The 21,336-nt window shown below is 43.2% G+C and overlaps 1 protein-coding gene across 4 annotated transcripts in view; it reads left to right on the plus strand.

Moving 5' to 3' along the window:
* The window catches only part of ERO1A (endoplasmic reticulum oxidoreductase 1 alpha), a 50,918-nt gene that overhangs the window by 25,542 nt on the left and 4,040 nt on the right, over window positions 1–21,336 (plus strand). The window contains exons 5-14 of one of the 4 annotated variants that reach the window (XM_051822854.3): window positions 60–136; window positions 240–313; window positions 5,740–5,860; window positions 8,055–8,101; window positions 10,965–10,976; window positions 14,494–14,520; window positions 14,643–14,735; window positions 15,548–15,794; window positions 16,581–16,650; window positions 18,150–18,203. In XM_051822854.3, the coding sequence (XP_051678814.1) occupies window positions 60–136; window positions 240–313; window positions 5,740–5,860; window positions 8,055–8,101; window positions 10,965–10,976; window positions 14,494–14,520; window positions 14,643–14,735; window positions 15,548–15,794; window positions 16,581–16,650; window positions 18,150–18,203 (822 nt within the window). Of the gene's footprint in view, window positions 1–59; window positions 137–239; window positions 314–5,739; window positions 5,861–8,054; window positions 8,102–8,543; window positions 8,609–9,303; window positions 9,595–10,964; window positions 10,977–14,493; window positions 14,521–14,642; window positions 14,736–15,547; window positions 15,795–16,580; window positions 16,651–18,149; window positions 18,204–21,336 lie in introns of those variants that run through there. The other 3 variants (XM_051822858.3, XM_089309706.1, XM_089309707.1) reach the window with 3 other exon arrangements.

A 21,336-nucleotide genomic window follows, 5' to 3' on the forward strand; every position in this document is an offset into this window, starting at 1 on the left:
AGTAATTTTTGAAAGTTTAGAATACAGTAGCCACATTCTGTGTGTCCCCTTCATTGCAGTATTCTGAAGAAGCGAATAATCTCATTGAGGAGTGTGAGCAGGCTGAGCGGCTCGGAGCAGTGGATGAATCCCTGAGGTTTGGTCTTTTTCTTTTTGCAGCAGTGTTTTATACCTCTTTTCATGCCGTGCATAAACTTTAAAAAGGAGTAACAGTATTTTGTTTGTTTGTTTGTTTGAAGTGAGGAGACGCAGAAGGCTGTTCTTCAGTGGACCAAGCATGATGACTCTTCAGACAACTTCTGTGAAGCTGATGGTACATTTTTATTGTGTGCATTGCTTCAAATTCCACCTAAGAAAAAAATTCTTTGAAAATTTATTTACATTTTTGTTTATTTGAAAAGGCAGAGAGAGAGAGAGAGAAGAAGACAGAGACAGATACAGACAGATGTCCTCTATCAGCTGGTTCTCTCTCCAGATGCCTGCAACAGCTAGGTTTGGGCCAGGTGAAGCCAAGAGCCCCGAAATCAACCCTGGTGTCCCCAGTGCAAGTCAGGGACCCAAGTATTTGAGCTATCACCTGCTCCTCCCAGGGTTAACACTAGTAGAAAATTGGAATTGGAATTGGCACTGGGATTCCTACCCAGGCACTGTGATGTGCAGTACAGGTGATCCAAGCAATATCTTAACTGCTGCAGTAAATGTCCTCCACTAAAACCATCCTTTTAAAAACAGTGTATAACAGATTAGTGGTGCCTCAAAAAGCTAAACACAGAATTATTCTTTGGTATAATAGTTCCCTACTCAGAAGAATTGAAACAGGGACTCAGACAGATAATGGTATACCAGTGTTCATTGCAGCATAATTCACAATAGTCAAAATGTAGAAATAACTCATGGGTCCATTACAAGATGAATAGAGAAACAAGATGTGGTCTATACACATAAGGGGACTTCGAGAAGTTTGCAAAAAATTTGAATTATTTAAAAAAATTTTAAAATTACTTATTTAAAAAACAGCAGAGCATAGAGACTGATATAGAGAGCTCTTCCATCATTTTTTTAAAAAAAGATTTATTTATTTCTTTGAAAGGCAGATTTACAGAGAAAGAAAAGGGAGAGACATCGTCCATCCACTGGTTCACACCCCAAATGGCCTCAATGACTGGAGCTAGGCCGATCCGAAGCCAGGAGCCAGGAGTTTCTTCCAGGTCTCCTATGTGGGTGCAGGGGCCCAAGTACTTAGGCCATCTTCCATTGTTTTCCCAGGCACATTAGCAGGGAGCGGCATTGGAAGTAGAATAGCCAGGACTCGAACCAGCACCCATATGGGATGCCGGCGCTGCAGATGGTGGCTTAACCTGCTATGCCATAGTGCCGGCCCCTCCCAACTTTTGATTCACTCCCCAAATGTCTGCAACAGCCTGGATTGGGTCAGGCCAAAGGCAGGAGCAAGGAACTCAGTCTGGGTCTCCCACCTGAGTGGCAGGGATCCAACTAATTGGGCCATCATGTGTCATCTACCAGGGTGTGCATTAGTAGGAAGCAGGGATTGAGAGTGGAGCTGAGACTTAAACTCAGCACTGTTACAGAGGATTGGATATCCCAATAACTGCTATGCCAACTGCGTGCCCCACGCATTATATTTTAATTCTGTTTTTTCCATAAGGCTTTGAAGGCCCTTTGTGCAATGGAATGCTTTTCAGTCACTTAAAGGGAATGAAGTTCAAACACATACTAAATGGAAAAGGCAGTCAGAGAAGGACAAGTATTGTATGAGTTCATTTACAGGAAATGCCTACAATAGACAAATTGGTAGAGACAGAAAAGTCGATTAGGGGTTACAGAGGTGAGAATGGGGATAGGAAATTCATTCTAAATGGGAACATAGTTCTTTTGGGATGATAGTGATGGTTTCATAATATTGCAAATTTAAGTGTGGTGAAACTGGTAAATTTTTATTATATTTTACCACAGCCTAAGAATATTTAAACAGAGAACTCAGTTTCAGAAAAATTTACCTGTGACTTACAGTTCTGAATATCTGGTAGTTTATGTGTAATTCATTTTGTCTCCCTATCTATGCATTTTGCATATATTTTTTTTTTTTTTGACAGGCAGAGTGAACAGTGAGAGAGAGACAGAGAGAAAGGTCTTCCTTTTGCCATTGGTTCACCCTCTAATGGCCGCCGCGGCCAGCGCGCTGCGGCCGCCGGTGCACCGCGCTGATCCGATGGCAGGAGCCAGGTGCTTCTCCTGGTCTCCCATGGGGTGCAGGGCCCAGGGACTTGGGCCATCCTCCACTGCACTCCCTGGCCACAGCAGAGAGCTGGCCACAGTAGAGAGGGGCAACCGGGACAGAATCCGGCGCCCCGACCGGGACTAGAACCCGGTGTGCCGGCGCCGCAAGGCGGAGGATTAGCCTAGTGAGCCGCAGCGCCGGCCGCATTTTGCATATTTAAAAGCACATATAAATGTATTTAAAATGTAGAAATTACAAACAAATCTGCCTGTGTTGCAGTGCTGTTGGGCTGTGTTTTTCCTCGGTAGCGGGCTCTGGCGCTGTTGTTGGAGGAGAGCACATTGAACTTGAGTCAGTCCGTGACATCTGAAGCTCAGCCAGAGTGCTGGTGCTGTTCAGATCCAGGAGCTCTGACACCCATTAGAACTCTTTGATCACGGCTTATGGATTCGCTCACTCTGCTTTCTCTGATATCTCCTATTTTCTAAGTTGAATTCTTATCCTCTTAATTGGCTAAAAACATCAAATCAAATTGAATTTTGCAGGTTCCTTTGCAGTGGATTAATGGCCTTTAAAAACTACTAAAAAGAATGATAATTTAAATATAAGTGAAAAATGAAGCCTTCAATTCCCATAAAAGAGAAAGAAAAAAGAAAAGTATATTTAATTTGTGTTTTTTTTTTTTTTTTTGAAAAAGAGCTTCCTTTAATAGAAAATATTAACTTTTTTTTTTTTTGGCACCTAAGTATCTGTAATCCCCATTTCTAATTCCAAACTCCCAAAGCTCTGTAAGATGAACATTTTCACCCCATGGGAATGGGAAATGTTGATGTGTGGGTTAGAGGTCGCTGCCGCCCCTCCCGCAGCAGCGCTCAGGGTATGGCCTGTGCTCTGTTGCCTTGGTAACACCTGTAAAGGTCTCAATTCCAAAGCCCATTCGGTCCCAGGGTGCTGGGTCAGGGGTTGTAGACACCGCCAAGATTTATAGCTACAATGGGAAGGAGATACAGTGTTCCTCCAGCCCTCTTACTTGGCCAGTTTTGCCACAGATTTTTTTTTGGCTTTAAACATTGTTGTGTAAGACCTAAGACAGAACTGAATTTATAGAATACAGCAAATATCTCTAGGCCTGCAATTGTTATGAGAAGGATGGTAATATTTTAGTTGCCTGGGCAGGTGTCTGGCCTAGCAGTGGTGTCCCGTGTCCGAGTTCCTAGGTTTGATCCCGGCTCTGGTTCCTGACTCCAGCTTCCTGCTAGTGTACACGCTGGGAGGCAGCTGGGATGGCTAAGGAGTTGGTCCCTGCCACCCACACAGGGGACCTGGACTAAGCTTGTAGCTCTCAGTTGCAGCCTGGCCCAACTCCAGCCATTTTGGACATTTGGGAAGTAAACCAGTCAGTGAGAACTGTCTGTCTCTCTGCCTTTCAAATGAGCGCATACAATTAAAAAAAATCAAGGGCCGGCGCTGTGGCTCACTTGGTTAATCCTCCACCTGCGGTGCCGGCATCCCATTTGGGCACCGGGTTCTAGTCCCGATTGCTCCTCTTCCAGGCCAGCTCTCTGCTGTGGCCCGGGAGGGCAGTGGAGGATGGCCCAAGTGCTTGGGCCCTGCACCCGCATGGGAGAGCAGGAGGAAGCACCTGGCTCCTGGCTTTGGATTGGCGCAGCTCGCCGGCTGTAGCAGCCATTTGGGGGGTGAACCAACGGAAGGAAGACCTTTCTATCTGTCTCTCTCTCTCCCTGTCTAACTCTGCCTGTCAAATAAAAAAAAAAATCAAAACAAAACCTTTAACTTTCATTCCTTTTGAGACTATAATGTGTAGCACTGAGTGAGAATCAGGATTCCCCTCTTACATGATAGTTAAGTGAGCATCATTTTCCCATCTGTGTGTTTCTGCTACCTAACGGGTGTGGATATTTTCATAAGGACTGCTTTAGAGGGAAATACGTATGCATGTAACAGAGGTGAAGTGCAGAGGGTATTTTATAAAACCTAACTAGAAATTGTGCTTTTGTCTGGTGGCAAAATAGGGTTACAGTAACATTTTTGTTTTTATTAAGTTGAAGGGAGATGAAGAGTGTTTGCCCTAAAATTATGAGGCAATGAATGTTTATCTCTAATTAGGTAAAAATCTGGTCATTTCTTGATGGGTTTGTGTTTTAAGGTCTTGGATACTGAGCATTATTTATATATTTTAAAATTCAGAGGTTTCTTTTTTTTTTTTTTTAAAGGAATGTGTTATAATTTGCTATACTGTGGCAGTTGCCTTTGGTATTAACTGTAAGGAACAGAATTATCCCTTCCTGAATTAGGTGATTCCCTGCTGATTTGCTAAGTTCTTGTATTGACTTTCTGAAGTTTATTTCATTGCCACTTCCGCATTTAACGTCCGTCATGTGTAGCTGTCCTCAGTGTGCTGCTTCCAAAAGCAGCCCTCTTCCTAGCTTATGCTTCTGAGAGGTGAGCTGAGATACAAGTAACCCAGCTTCTTTGTGGTTTGTTTTTTTTTTTGTTTGTTTTTTTTTTTGCTCCTTATTCCCCTTGAAAGCTTGATAGAGTTTATTAGATGCACCTTGGTCATCCCCTTTGTGAATTTTTGTCACCCACTTTGCTTGTTGCAGCTCATTTTTGCCACTTGCTCATTCTTTGTTGGTTTCTATCATTAAGCTTTGTGGGTAGCATGGTATTGATGTACTAAGTAATATCCCAGAGTCCCTGGAGGACTGGGTACCATTGTTTTGTTTTGAAATAATTTTTTAAATTAGAGATTTATTTATTTATTTGAAAGGCAGAGTTACAGAGAGGCAGAGGCAAAGGCAGAGAGATCTTCCATCCACTTGTTCACTCCCCAAATGGTTACAGTGGCCAGAGCTGGGGTGATCAGGAGCTTCTTCTGGGTCTCCCACACTGGCACAGGGGCCCAAGCATCCTCCACTGCTTTCCCAGGCCAAAGCAGAGAGTTGGATTGGAAGTGGAGCAGCTGGGACTCGAACCGTCACCCATATGGGATGTGGCACTGCAGACGGCGGCTTTACCTGCTACACCACAGCGCTAGCCCTGAAATTCTATTACAGTAGAAATAAGTAGTGGGACCTGGGTTCTTTTTTATTAAGTTTTATTTATCATTTTTCTGAGATAATATTTTAATTTACATTATAATCAAAGGCTTCTTGGCCTCACTAAATAAAGAGTTCAACAAATAAAAAGTGACAGCACTGTAGCCCAGCAGGAAATAGGGGACTGGCTTCTCGCCCACGGTGGCTCCGGAGCCCTAGTTCCTAACTGCCGAGACATTTCTGCACCCAGAGCTTCCGGCAATGTGGCTGTGTTTATTTCTCCCTCTTTTCCTCATTTTCTTTCTCCTGAAAAGTGATTCTAAAATTCCTGCTGCGTTGTTGCAGTCACAGTGCCTGAGAATCAGTGGGATACAGTCTGTGTACCGGCCCTGTCAGGTAACTGAAGAGAAGAAGGACTTAACGAAGCACTTTGTCTTACAGACATACAATCCCCGGATGCTGAGTACGTAGATTTGCTGCTTAATCCTGAGCGCTACACGGGCTATAAGGGACCAGATACTTGGAAGATATGGAATGTCATCTACGAAGAAAACTGCTTCAAGTATGTGTCACCTTCATCTAGGAGTTTCTGTGGAGATGAGTTTTTTAAATAAACAAAATTGTAATAATTTAAAATTACAAATCAAGTTTACTTTGTTAGTATTTGGACACAGAAACATAGCTATTCATTAATCCAGTTCTCTGGGGAATCATTTAGGTACAAATTTCAACAAATCTTTCTTTTTTAAAAGACTTGGATTAGCATTAGGTCATTGTGGGAGTACAGTGAGCACTTGACAGATGTCGCTGGGTAGACTGTGGAATCTCATCTAACAGATGGGGAACTGTAGCCTCCGGGGGTTCCCTTCACTTCCCGAGGACAGACGGTCAGCGGCCACACAGGGCAGATTGGGAACTGTGCTCGCTTTCCCCTTTTTGGTGCTCTGTACTCCTCCTTCCGTGGCTGTAGTTCTATTCGTTGCTTTACACTTGAAGTTAAGTGGATCTCAGAGAATAACTGGAGCACACACTGGTGTTGTGCTCAGCCCGTCGTGTGCACGTTCTCGGCAGGCCCCGCACTGGCCCTGTGCCGTGGGGCCTCCTGTTTTACAGCTGGAGACTCTGGGACTCAGAGAGGTCAGCTCTTTGTCCTTTCCTCCCTCTCTCCCAGTCTCCCTTTCTGCCTCTCTCTACTGTTCTGCCTTTCAAATAAATAGATAAATCTTAAAAAAAAAAATGATGACCTGGGGCCAGTGCTGTGGCACAGCGGGTTACAGCCCTGGCCTGAAGCACCAGCATCCCATATGGGCGCCGGTTCTAGTCCTGGCTGCTCCACTTCTGATCCGGCTCTCTGCTGTGGCCTGGGAAACAGTAGAAAATGGCCTAAGTGCTTGGGCCCCTGCACCCACGTGGGAGACTGAAAGAAGCTCCTGGCTTTGGATTGGTGCAGCTCTGGTTGTTGTGGCCATCTGGGGGAGTGAACCATTGGATGGAAGACCTCTCTCTCTGTAACTCTGTCTTTCAAATAAATAAATCTTTTTTTTTCTTTAAATGTTTTAGATTTTCTTTCTTTCTTTCTTTTTTTTTTCTTTTTCTTTTTCTTTTTTTTGACAGGCAGAGTGGACAGTGAGAGAGAGAGACAGAGTGAAAGGTCTTCCTTTGCTGTTTGTTCACCCTCCAATGGCCGCCGCGGCCGGCGCTCTGTGGCTGGCGCACCGCGCTGATCCGATGGCAGGAGCCAGGTGCTTCTCCTGGTCTCCCATGGGGTGCAGGGCCCAAGTACTTGGGCCAAACTCCACTGCACTCCCTGGCCACAGCAGAGAGCTGGCCTGGAAGAGGGACAACTGGGACAGAATCCGGCGTCCCGACCGGGACTCGAACCTGGTGTGCCGGCGCCGCAAGGCGGAGGATTAGCCTAGTGAGCTGCGGCGCTGGCTGCAAATAAATAAATCTTAAAAAAAAAAAAAAATGACCTAAGTGGGGTTTTCCATTTTTTAATTTTAGTGCGTCTATTGCGTATTTTCACACTGTTCCATATACGCGCACATGCATATATGTATGTCTAATGTATATAAAAACATCTCAGTGACCTAGAAGAAGAGCTTGACTGATCCTTTTTCTCTCTTTTTTTTTTTTTTTAAAAAAAACAAGCCCTTTCTTTTTTTTTTTTTTTTTAAAACTTATTTATTTATTTGACAGGTAGATTACAGACAGTGAGAGAAACAGAGAGAAAGGTCTTCTTTCTGTTGGTTTACTCCACAAATGGCTGACATGGCCGGAGCTACGCCGATCCGAAGCTAGGAGCCAGGTGCTTCTTCCTGGTCTTCCATGTGGGGCCCAAGCATGTGGGCCATCCTCCTCCACTGCCTTCCCGGGCCACAGCAGAGAGCTGGACTGGAAGAGGAGCAACCGGGACTAGAACCCGGTGCCCATATGGGATGCTGGCGCCGCAGGTGGAGGATTAACCTAGTGCGCCACCGTGCCAGCGCCCCTTTTTCTCCTTTGAAGAAGTGATTAGAAAATGCCTTGCTAGTCACCACAGTGGGAAAAGATCAGGAGTTATTATCACTAAAACAACAGCCCATGACTTTTCTACAGCAATTCAAGAAAACCAGTGTTTTATAATCTCAGTGAAACAATTTTATTTCAGACATAGTCATTAAGCAACTTCCTGAGATAATATCACTTAAGTCATTATATCACGACTGGTAATATAGTTATGTCTAATATAGTATTTTGAATTCTTTTTCTTCCAGGCCACAGACAATTAAAAGGCCTTTGAATCCTTTGGCTTCTGGTCAAGGTAGGTTGTTTATCTGCATCGTTGTATTGATCAGCCAGTGAACTTTGGCTGGAAAGAGGGGAAGGCAAGATAAATGCCAGGCGTGCTTGCAGTCACATAAGCCATGGTCTTGTTTCCAGGGAAGTTGTGCCTCACAGTGCAAAGATAGTTTTAAAATAGTTATACTTTAGTAGAGAGGATTTTTTTCATGATGAAGTACATGATATTAGAATGTTCTTGATGAAGATTCACTTATATATTTATTCTTATATTCATTTTTGTAGACACACTACTCTCTGTGTAGTTTTTCAGTTTCTAGTCATCCTCCAGATAAATAGATATCCAAAAGGCTTCTCAGTTTTTTTCCTAAAACTTGAAGTTGCTGCATATATTGGGAGTCTGATTTCAAATTCACATGTCTTTATATAACAGTAACATCTTTCATTTTCTGCTTATGCTCGAGGTCCGGCCCGAATGCTGCCTTTTCCACTAAGCTTTCCTTCATTCTCCTAACCGGAAGTAATCTCTGCCATCTCGCCTCACGCAGTGGTCATGGGCCGTGTTTTGTTTCCCGCCTATGCCTTTTTCCACATGTAGCATTGTTTAATTACTATCTTTGTATCTGTTATCCTACCCTAGTACTTGGTCTCTATGGGCAGCCTTTATCTCTTTTTTTTAAAAAGATTTATTTATTTATTTGAAAGAGTTACACACAGAGATAAGGAGAGGCAGAGAGATAGAGAGATCTTCTATCCGCTGGTTCACCCCCCAGTTAGCCGCAATGGCTGGAGCTGTGCCGATCCAAAGCCAAGAGCCGGGAGCTTCTTCCAGGTCTCCCATGCAGATGAGGGGCCCAAGAACCTGGGCCATCTTCTACTGCTTTCCCAGGCCAAATCAGAGAGCTGGATTGGAAGTAGAGCAGTCAAGACTCAAACAGGCACCCATATGGGATATCGGCACTGCAGGTGGTGGCTTTACAAACCACTATGCCACAGCGCTGGCCCCAGCCTTTCTCTCTTAATAACCAGTCTGATATGTAATACATGAAGTGGTGTGTTAGACAAACAGTCAGAGTAAATTGCTCTCCTCCCTGGCTGGGCCTGTCTCCAATAGTGATAACTTGTTAATTCCAGAAACAAGTCACCATTTACTGTTGAGGTAGACACTGTGTAGGTACCAGATGGGTGCTGGTTCTAGTCCTGGCTGCTTCTCTTCCGATCCAGCTCTCTGCTATGGCCTGGGAAAGCAGTGGAGGATGGTCCAAGTCCTTGGGTCCCTGCACCCACATGGGAGACCCAGAAGAAGCTCCTGGCTCCTGGCTTCGGATCGGTGCAGCTCCGGCCATTGTGGCCATCTGGGGAGTGAACTAGCAGAAGGAAGAACTCTCTCTTTGTTTCTACCTGTCTCTAACTCTTTCAAATAAATAAAATAAATCTTAAAAAAAAATTTAGAACTCACAAACCCTGCCCGGTCCTCAGTAGGCAGAAGGATTTGTGAATAAATTGTTTCAGTGTATGATTTCAGACTCTGTCCTTTGAAAATATACATCCCTGTTTGTGAATATGTGCTTACTGATAAAATCTTTGATGGGCTTTCAGAACACCTGCAAGGTTTATATTCTTTAAAGTTCATTTAAAAGGGGATGATGTCATGTAGTCAATTAATATAAATTTCCTCTGGGAAAATGATGAGATTATACTATTCCCTAATTGCTGGCACATTTGTCTTTCTTAGATTAGGAAATATCTTTAAACCAAGCTTTTGGGTTTGTTCATAGTCAGATGTGGTGACTCAGTGGAAGCTGTTTGATTTGATATCAGAGCAAATGCAAATTTTTAGGCAAGAGGTGAACTCACATTATGACTTAGTAAATGAATTAACCACCCTCAGTTACCTTATAGATAAATGGGAACAATTTAAATGTTTATCATTAGGGAATGGGCCAAGTGACTTATGGTATAGTCAGTCACACAGTAGAATATAGCCATAGGAAATTGTGCTGCAAATCTGTATTCATTTAAAGCAAAAGTACATCCAGGAAAGGAAACAGGTATTAAAGCAACATGTATATTTTTTAAAAAACACAATTAATATAATTTCTATATCTATAGAAATTTTATGTATCTATATATATATCTGTATCTAATATAATTTCTATATCTATAGAAATTTCTATATCTATACACAAAGAAAAAGGACTTTTACCAAAGCATAAATGTTGTTTATCTTTGGGCAGGAGAGGTAATGAATAGTTTTTAATTCTGTATGTGTCTTTTTTATTTTTAAACATATTTGCTGTAAGGATATATTAATTTGATAAAAAAGGCATTCAAGAAAAGGGGGCAAAATGAAGAGAATTTTTCAATAGTCATTAGGCAGCTGCACACAAACTGGCGCCTTCTGTGTAATTTAAAACTCACAAATAGTCTTTGAAAATATCGCTGACTCAGGGTAAAACTTAAATGTCAGTCTGGAGATTTCAAAGCAATAATGCAAATTTTTAACAAATTATATCACAGCTTTAGGATGAATAAATGTGGGAAAAGGCTCTGCCAGCTAAATAAGTCCTGAAATAGTTAGGAATCCTCTCGGTGACAGACTGGATTTTTCTCTCTCCTTGTCCACATTCGCTGTCACGTGGGCTGAACTCCTCTGTGTGCCTCCTTGTGGAGACAGTGCCGCTAACTTGAGTAGCGCTAATTGGTTAGCATCCCCAGACAGAGCTGCGGTCCCAGGCGTCCGACTCTGGCGTTTCATTTGTATGGATAAATAGATGGACCAAAACTAACCATTACGAAAAGCCTATTTTTATGAAAGTGTAGCATTATAAAATGGGCAGCTGGAAGGAGTTTATACTAATAAACTTTGTCGTTTTGCTTTTCAGGAAAAAGTAAAGGTAAGTGGAACTTCTGCATCATTATGTTACGTATATGAATGTGCTTACACTTTCACGCATTCATTATGGCCGCGTTTATTTTCTCTTCCCACCTTTGAGACTCAGAAGAACTTCATTTTTATCTCTTGACCTGGAATTCTGGAAGTGAAGGCGTGGGCTGAGGAGGATGGCTGGGGCTGAGGGTGGGCGTTACAGAGAGCTGCTTCGGCCTCTGGCATCCAGCCTCATGCCTTTCCCACTCAGTGTGGCCACTGGGCTCATCCTGCCACCCCAGGCAAGGGAAATAGCTTCCCGGCTCCATTCCTGGTTGAATTCCAGGTCTACTAAGTTTCACACAGGAAGGGTTGGGGCATGATCAGAGTGCTGAGTCCAGAGTTGCTAACTCCTGGGTGTCGCTACCATTGGCAAGTCTAAGTTAATAGTGGTGCGAAAAATGTCAGCATTTTCTAGGTTTACCTAGCCTTTTTCGAGAGTCTTCTTGCTTCAAGGGTAAGATTAAAATGACTTTAGTTTTTCTTGAGACGATGTGGGTAACAATGGGAGTAGCCTTAGTTCATCCATTAAAAAACTGCTGTCCTCTGCAAGTCTGCACTTTGCTTTTCCTCACAATCCTCCATCTTCTGAAAATGGTAATAAGTATTAACAGATTTGCATATTTATTTGAAAGGCAGAGTGACAGAGACTGAGACAGAGAGATCTTCACTCAATAGGTTCACTCTGCACATGGCTGCAACAGGCAGGTCTGGGCCAATCCAAAGTGAGGAGGCAGTAGCTGCATCCAAGTCTCCCATGTGGGTGGCAGGGGCCCAAGCACTGGGGCCATCTTGAGCTGCTTTCCAGGCACTTTAGCAAGGAGCTGCATAGGAAACTGAGTATCTGGGACTTGAACTGGCACTCAGATATGGGATGTCAGTGTCACACGTGGCAGCTTATCCTGTGCATAGTGTGGGACCCCTCTGTTATTTTTATGAATTGCTTTTGTATGATGTCTGAATAACAGGATATTGGAGTCTGTTAAGATTGCTATCTTATTGGTGTACTTTATATTACAGTAATTGTAGTAGGTAAATGCTGATTCAGAACTGTATTGTTTGGGGCTGGCGCCGTGGTGCAGTAGGTTAATCCTTTGCTTGTGGTGCCGGCATCCCATATGGGCTCCAGTTCGAGTCCAATCCAGCTCCTCATCCAATCCAGCTCTCTGCTATGGCCTGAGAAAGCCATAGAAGATGCCCCAAGTGCTTGGGCCCCTGCACCTACATGGGAGAGCAGGAAGAAGCACCTGGCTCCTGGCTTTGGATTGGCACAGCTCCAGCCATTGCAGCCATTTGGAGAGTGAACCAACGGAAGGAAGACCTTTCTCTCTGTCTCTCCCTCTCAATTCTACCCTTAATTCTCCCTCTTAAATAAATAAATATTAAAAAAAGAACTGTATTGTTTGAAGACACATTGTTTAGCAGTAAGATTATTTTTTTTTAAAATTGATTTTATTTATTTGAAAGGCAAAATGACCGAGAAGGACAGACCTTTCATCTACTGGTTTACTTACTCCCCAGATGACCATAACAACCAGGGGTGGGCCTGGCCAAAGCCAGAAGTCTGGAACTCCATCCAGGTCTCCCATGTGGGTGCAGGGGCCCAAGCACTTGAGCCATCCTCCACTGCTTTCCCAGGCCATTAACATGGAGCTGGATCAGAAGTGGGGCAGCCAGAACTTGAATCTGTCTATACTGATATGGGATGCCAGCATTGTAGGCAATAGCTTAATTCATTAAGCCACAACCCTGCCCCAGTAACGTTATTTTTCCAAAGATGCCTCATATTTGTTACTGGTAGAGGCAGTCTCTTAACTTCTAGTTGTGAGTAACCTTATTCCATCTGGGGCATTGACCTAATTCTCTGCTGTAGCTGGATGAGAGGAGGCTGTCTTGTTTCATTGTCTTCTGAGGACGGCAGCCGGGCTCTTGTCAGCGGAGGAGAGGTCGGTAGCCTCTGTGGGTATCCTTAGAGGATCAGTCTGCTTTGTATGTGTTGATTTTGGCCAAATAGCAAAGGGCTATTCCTGACAGCTGTCATATTGGGTGAGTATTTGATGAGACCACAATCAGATCAAGTGGAGAATAGCTACTTGAAGATTATAAAACTGAACCGAAGACTTCATTGTCAGGCTGTTCCGAGCAGTGTGATCTCCCAGTGCCCCAATTCATGGTCAATAAATTGAAAAATCTTAAATTTTTTTTTAAATAAGGAAAGAAGTCACTTGGAATTCTACCACCCCCAAATAATTAATGTTGATAACTGTGTGTGCTAGCCGCTCTAAGCAGTTAATATGATTTTATTCAGTCCTTCCAGTAATCTGAGGAGGTAAGCATTGTTTTTATCCTCACGCTAACATGAGGAAAATGAGTCCCAGAGAGAGGCAGCACTTCACCAGAAACTTATGACTGAGATGCACAGCGCACAGGAGTTTATGTTCACAGCAGGCAGTTTTGTTCCAGGGACTGTGTTTGTTTGTTTGTTTGTTTAGATTATTTATTTGAGAGGTAGAATTACAGACAGAGGGACAGAGAGAGAGGTCTTCTATCGCTGGTTCTCCCTCCAGATGCCACAACGGCTGAGCTGGGCCTGATCCAAGTCAGGAGCCAGGAGCTTCTTCCAGGTTTCTCATCTGGGTGCAGGGGCCCAAGCACTTGGGCCATCTTCCACTGCTTTCCCAGGCCATAGCAGAGAGCTGGATTGGAAGTGGAGCAGCCAGGACTTGAACTGGCCCTATGCCACAACACCAGTCCCCGTGGCCTGTGCTGTTGGTTACCATCTCACACTGCTTGTGTGCAAATGTTTTGATGCCTGTTTCTGTCTACCTGTCTGTCTAATTTTGTCTAGCACTTTTCAGCATTATTATCCTATTTTCATCTTTACTAATTCGATAGGGAAAGGGCTATCTCTTCTGTCCTGATTTGCATTTTATAAGTAAGACTGAACAGTTTTTGTCTGTTATTACTATATTTTTTCCTTGTGAATTTTTCTCTATTCATGCTAATTGCTTTATTTTAATGGGTACTTTAAAATTTTAATTTGGTTTATAAGCTTTTTATATTTTTAGGGTTTTATCCCTTTGTCATGTCTGACTCTTGCCCAGCCCTGGCTCTTGTGGTATTTGGGGAATGAACCAGCAGATGAGAGAGCCCTCTCTCTTTCTCGCTCTGTGCTCTTTGTGTCTCACGGCCTCACAAATACATAAATAAAATTTAAAGCAGAAAACCAAAACGAGTTTATTTAGAAAATTGTGAGGCTGGGGCTGCCTAAGGCCATGCTGAGGCCTGAGCAACAGAGCGGGTCACAACTGTCCATACCAGCTGCTTCGCTGCTTTCTTTGGAAAAGCTGCACGTAAGACCTGGGCCTCTAGGTTAGGCAGTCTGGAAACCATCGTTTGTCACAGATTCGCTGTAATGTGTTAAAACTTTTGAAAAACTTTTTGTATTGTTAAAACCTTGTGACTTAATTTTCTTTCAATTTCAGAGAATACTTTTTACAGTTGGCTAGAAGGTAATTGGAAATTTTTAAACACATTTATATGTTACTTTTTTTCAATTTAAAGATACTTGAAATTAATTTTATATTGAAAGATTCACACGGAATTTTATTTCCCAATCACTGCCTTTTTTTAGGCCTGTGTGTAGAAAAAAGAGCATTCTACAGACTGATATCTGGGCTACATGCAAGCATTAATGTGCATTTGAGTGCAAGGTATCTTCTACAAGGTATGTACCATTCACTTTCATTCATTTTATTCTATGCATTTTCATGTATTAACATGTTCTTGGAACTGACGTGCACTGGGAAAGAGCGCCCTGAGTGAGTGGTAGGCATTGAAAGTGCAGTGATGAGAGTGAGCACCCGAGGTACAACGCATGAAGGGTTCAGCACATTCTCAGCTGCCTCCACCTTCTTACAAAGCACTGCTCAAAGCCGTACACATCACTTTGGGAATTTTCTGCTCTTTCGTTGTGGGCATTAACAGAACTCGTAGGAGCGCAGAATGCTACCTGTCAGCGGTGTTCTCGCAGAACCCGTGTGTAGTCTGCCTGCCGGCCGCAGGCCTGGAGCTCTGCTGGGGGAGGCGTTTCCTGCTCTCTGGGCTCCGGGGGCACTGTGGCACAGTCAGACCAGGGCTGATCCTCATCAGTAACATGTCTTCTGGAATTACTGTCTCCTTGTCTTAGACACAGAACACAGGAACTCTGATCTCCGCCAGCATTTCAAACTCAGTGATTTCAGATACTCAGTTTTAAATTGTGTGTTTAGGTTTTATGAATGTTGATGTTCAGGAATTTGATTTTTAGGAAAACCTGCTTTCTCAGTAAAACACTGAATTTGTTTTACTTTAGTGCTGTGTTCTAGAAAGTAAAGCAATTAGAATAGAACTATTTAAGGCTACGTGATGAAAATCATTTTTACAGTTTTAAAATAACACATGAATGTAACCTCTACAGACATAAGTAACCCAATATAATTAAAATGACAATTAATTCTAAAGTTGAGTTTTTAAAATTTAATTCTTTTTTCCTCCCAGATACCTGGTTGGAAAAGAAATGGGGACACAACATTACAGAATTTCAGCAGCGATTTGATGGGGTTTTGACCGAGGGAGAAGGCCCGAGAAGGCTGAAGAACCTGTATTTTCTCTACTTGATAGAATTAAGGGCTCTGTCTAAAGTGCTGCCTTTCTTCGAGCGCCCGGATTTTCAACTTTTCACCGGAAATAAAATTCAGGATGCAGAAAACAAAAAATTACTTCTGGAAATCCTTCATGAAATCAAGTAAATTATCAGATGTAACAACTTACTAGATTCTGAAATAGTTATTTAGAGAAAAGAGAGCTAGTTAGAAAATAATTAAAAGCCCATTTTTGCTCCGAGGTCTTTTAGAATGGAAATTTGTGTTTTGACCCAAGGTACTAAAAGGCACACAGCTTTTTTTTTTTTTTTGACAGGCAGAGTGGACAGTGAGAGAGAGAGACAGAAAGAAAGGTCTTCCTTTGCCGTTGGTTCAGCGCGCTGCGCTGATCCAAAGCCAGGAGCCATGTGCTTCCCCCTGGTCTCCCATGCGGGTGTAGGGCCCAAGGACTTGGGCCATCCTCCACTGCACTCCCTGGCCACAGCAGAGAGCTGGACTGGAAGAGGGGCAACCGGGACAGAATCTGGCGCCCCAACCGGGACTAGAACCCAGGGTGCTGGCGCTGCAGGTGGAGGATTAGCCTTCTGAGCCACGGTGCTGGCCACAGCTTTGGTTTTAAGAGCCAATACTTTATTATTTGATACGTGCATGGTTCTCATGGAACACAGGATACCTCAGAAAGCTTGTGCAAAGTGCACATTCCAGTTCATTTTCCGTTCGTTTTTGAAGTACCCTCTTACTGTGTTGTACAGTCAGCATTTATAATTAAGGACAAGGATTGTTTTGGGGCATTGGAGTGTTGATTTTATTATATTTCAGGAACCACTCTATTACCTATTCTAAATATATTTAATACATGAAAGTACTGAATTAGCAGCACTTTTAATATTTGTGATACAAGAAAATGAGTATTCTGTTTTCAAATGCAGGTCATTTCCTTTGCATTTTGATGAGAATTCCTTTTTTGCTGGGGATAAAAAAGAAGCTCACAAACTAAAGGTAAGTGTTTCACACCTGAGCCTCCCCGCGAGGCACAGAGTTGTGAACACCGCCACAGGTGTGAATGTGAAGCTGTGTGTAGAGTGCTGCTTACCAGGGCTGGGCTCGGGGCCTGTTGCTCAGAGGGTGCCGAGCTTCAGCTGAGAGCGTGAATGAACCTTAGTGATGAGCTGCCCAGAGCGGTGACTGTAAGAAGTCATCACATGGGGCTGGCACTGTGGCGCAGTGGGTTAAACCACTGCCTGTGACCCCAGCATCCCATATGGGTGCTGGTTCGAGTCCCGGCTGCTCTACTTTCTATGCAGCTCTCTGCTAATGCGCCTGGAAAAGCAGTGGAAGATGATCCCTGCACGCACATGGGAGACCCTGAGGAAGCTCCTCCCTGGCTCCTGGCTTCGGCCTGGCCTAGCCGCAGCCATTGCAGCCATCTGGGGAGTGAATCACAGGATGGAAGATCTCTCTCAATCTCTCCTTCTTTCTCTAACACTGCCTTTCAAATAAGTGAAATGTTTAAAAAAAAAAAAAAAAAAGAAATCCTCATGCATCGGATATTTCAAAATTGCTGAATGAGTAGGTTTTAAATGTTTTCACCACAAACCAGTAAGTACATAAGGTAATGGGTTTCTCAGTGAGCCTGATTGGACCTTATACCTTTTATTTTGTTTCTTTTTTAAAAAGATTTATTTATTTATTTGAAAGTCAGAGTTACTTAGAGAAGGAGAGGCAGAGAGAGAGAGAGAGGTCTTCCATCTGCTGCCTCATTCCCCAAATGGCCACAATGGCTGGAGCTGCACTCATCCGAAGCCAGGAGCTTCCTCCAGGTCTCCCACGCAGGTTCAGGGGCCCAAGGACTTGGGCCATCTTCTACTGCTTTCCCAGGCCATAGCAGAGAGCTGGATCGGAAGTGGAACAGCCGGGTCCCGAACCAGTGCCTGTATGGGATGCCGGCACCTCAGGCCAGGACTTTACCCTCTATGCCACAGCATCGGCCCCTGAACCTTCTGCCTTTTAAACATATATCAAAACATCACATTGCACACCATCAGCAAATGTAATTGTTATTTTTCAATTAAAATGAATAAAACTGTATGCATAGCAGTCACTCTTGATATGGATCCTAAAATTAAAAGCAAAATGAAAATCATTCTTTTCCTCAAAAAAAACCACAGTCGAAAGGCAGGCCTGTTACGATGCTGTTTGCACTGTGTGTAACAGTGCTGGTGGGCACACTTCAGATGGCTCTCACAGGTAATTAACAGAGGTGCTAAACTAAGGGGGCGGGCTCTAGGGCATGAGTGACCGTAGAGTCTGTCTCTTGCTAAAGAGGATTCTGGAAGTGACATGGGTCTTTAGGGGCCCAAGGTACAGTGTGGTGCTTTGTCATTCCTGTGATTACCTGGGAATTAAAGGCAAGGAGGAATGCCAGCCTATGGTCCTGGAGAGAACAGACCTGGAACCCCGTAAGGTGGGGTCTGCTCATCACCTTGTCTCTTCTTAAGGGGCATGCTGTAGACGAGTCCACCTCGGAGCGTGTACGTTGGTCTCCACACCATGTAAGTGTGAGGTGTTACCAGGAAGATTTAGAAAACACTTCTCCTCCCTTGAGGGATCTCCAGTGTCTGGGGGAGTCAAGGAAGATGGCGTCACTCTTCTCTGCACCATAGCCATTGGACAGCGAAGGCAGGTGGCCTCAGGATCAGCAGGCTGTAACAGTCCTCCTGCGTTTGCTATGCTTGCTTTCCACAATGAGAGAATCTGATTTTATGCAACTTGTAAACAAATTTTTAAAAAAAAAATTATTTATTTTCATTTTGTTTAAAAAAGAGACAGCTTCCATCCACTGGTTCCTGCTTCAAAGGCTGAAGCAGCTTGGGCGAGGCAGGCTAAAGCCAGGAGCAGGGAGCTCACTCTGGGACTCCCTTGGGGGTGGTAGGGCCAGGTACTTGAGCCATCACCTGCTGCTCCCCGGGTGTGCATTAACAGGAAGCTGGAGTTGGAAGCAGAGCTGGGACTTGAACCCAGATGCCCCCAGCTGCTGTTTCTTGCGTTTGGTTTTTGCTGTTAGAGAATAGTTATTTTTGACCTCCCATCTACCTCCTACTTAAAGCATTCTTGCTACAAAAACATACCGCAGTGCTTATATAAGCTCCGAACAACTTCCAGGAACTTGGAAATGAGGGGGAGGATGTTTCAATCAGACTTCTTTTTCCTACTATTTTCAGTATGTTTCTTATTTTTAGTTCCCCCGCCAGTTTATTGGAGAATGTTTTGGCATAGGCTCTTTTTAGATTGTGCAAATTAGAAATATTTCTTACAGTGTTTTAATTTGATCAAAACTCTGCAATACTCAGCTTTGAGATCTTTATTTAGAGACTTCTTATTTAACAGCATTTTTTTCTGAGTCTTTTATAGGAAAGAAGTGAAAAACAAAAAAGCATGTTAATAATAGAGTTTTTTAAAATAATTTCTGGTAAACATCATGGATTTGAAAAGTCATAAATTCATTTAAAAAAGCTTACATTTTGTTCTTTGGACTCTATCATTATATAGTTAGAAACAGAAGACCTACAATTCAGGGGTGGGGGACCTTTTTCTGCCAAGGGCCATTTGGATATTGATGACATCATTTGTGGACCATACAAAATTATCAACTTAAAAATTAGCCTGATGTAGATGTATTGAATTTTGAGTGCCCCCTGCAGTTGCCTTGGCAGGGCCAGAGCAAATGATTTCACAGGCCTTACATGACCTGGGGGCCAGATGTTCCCCGCCTCTGATACATGAAAAATAATTACTTAGGGTTCAATTCAAAATATGAAGGCTTATAAAACATTTGAGAATTTGGGCAAGACTTAATCGGTTTCACTGACTATAAATCACAGCATATCCGCACAGCACGTCTGAGCATTCTGCCGCCTGACTGTAGCTTAAAGTGAAGACACAAAGCTGTCTGCCTAAACAAGGAGAATTTGTACAAGATTTAGGTTCTGGTTATTTTCAGGATCAAATTTTTCTGGTCTGAGACAATTTTGGGATATACTCAGGTTACTGGGCATGGTTATTTATGGAAGTCACAGGGGTTATTTTCCTGTTCTATTTTCTAGCCTGTTAATTTGGTGCTAGCATATTAAGTTCACTTATGCAGAAAATCCATGCTATTTTCTATGCTTGGTTTTAATTTTATGATGTTTATATGGCCATTGTAAACAACACCCTTGCTCACTGTGCATGCCATATGAATACTTAGTCAAGAGCTGCCACATTCAAGCGTTTGAATAAACATGGATTCAAATACAGAATTTGGACCATATCTATACAAGCAAATATAATCTTGTACAGAAGTGCTACAATTTTTTTAAGGTTTTTTTTTGTTTGTTTTTTTTTTTTTTTTTTTTTTTTTTTTATTTCAAAGGCAGAGTAACAGAGAGAGGAGGAGAAAGAAATAGAGTGTGCTTCCATATACTGGTTCACTCCCCAAATGGCTACAATGGTCGGGACTGGGCCAGGCCGAAGCCGGGAGCCCAGGGCTTCCTCCAGGTCTCCCAGCTGGGTGAAGAGCCCAAGCACTTGGGCCGTCTTCCACTGCTTTCCCAGACCATTAGGGAGCTAGATTGGAAGTGGAGTAGCTATGGAAGTGGAGTAGCTAGGACTTGAACCTGCACCCATATAGGATTCTGGCATTGCAGGCTGTGGCTTAAGTCACCAAGCCACAGTCTTAGCCCCTGTATACTACTTTTTGATGAGCTGGTTGCATGTTACTTTATTATATTTAAACAATATAATACACTAATGTTTATGAATATATACATAGATATTTAAAAATATAGAAACGAAAAGGGAAAAATAAACATCAAATTCAGCATAGTGATAGAGGGTGGGATTTAACACTTTGAGAAGATAAATAGGGGACTTTAATTGTACTTGTAATTGATGTTCCCTATTTTTTTGTGTGTATATATATATGTATATATATATATAGGTATTTTTTCAAAGATCTATTTCAGTATTTGAAAGGCAGAGTGACAGAGAGGGAGAGACACAGAAAAGGAGATCTTTGATCTGTTGATTCACTCCCCAAATGACAACAGCCAGGGGTGGACCAAATTGAAGCCAGGAGCCAGGATCTGCAACCCCGCCTGCTACATGGGTGTCAGGGATCCAGGCACTTACACTTGAGCCGTCTTCTGCTGCCTTGCCACACACCTTAACAGGAAGCTGGCTTAGAAGCAGAGGAACCAGGACGTGTGCTGGCACTCTGATACGAGATGTTGGCCTCCCAGACAGAGGCTTAACTCTCTGTGCCTCAACACCTGTCTCATATTTTGTATATTTTATATGTAAATAATAATGTTAATACCAGGAAGTGAGTTTGCAGCTGAACTGTCATGAAACTGGTGTTTCTTCCCTCTCCGTCCCTTTCCTGCCTTTTTGTGGTAAACGATGCCCTCGAGTCCTGGCCTCCCCTCACCCGTCCCCGACACATGGTTAATCATCACATGCAGCAGGACTCCACAATTAAGCTACCTGTGTGTATTTCTAAAAAATGTCTTTATTTGAAAGGCAGAGAGAGAAAATGTGAGAAAATGCCCATTGGTTGATTCACTCCCCAGATGCCTGCAGTGGTGGGGAGAGGAGTGGTGCTAGACTGGAGCCAGGAACAAAAATCCATGTTTCCCATCTGGGTAG

This window comes from Oryctolagus cuniculus, chromosome 12 (assembly GCF_051225735.1).
Source record: "Oryctolagus cuniculus isolate XC-2025 breed Fujian yellow rabbit chromosome 12, ASM5122573v1, whole genome shotgun sequence".
Classification (NCBI taxonomy): Eukaryota; Metazoa; Chordata; class Mammalia; order Lagomorpha; family Leporidae; genus Oryctolagus; species Oryctolagus cuniculus.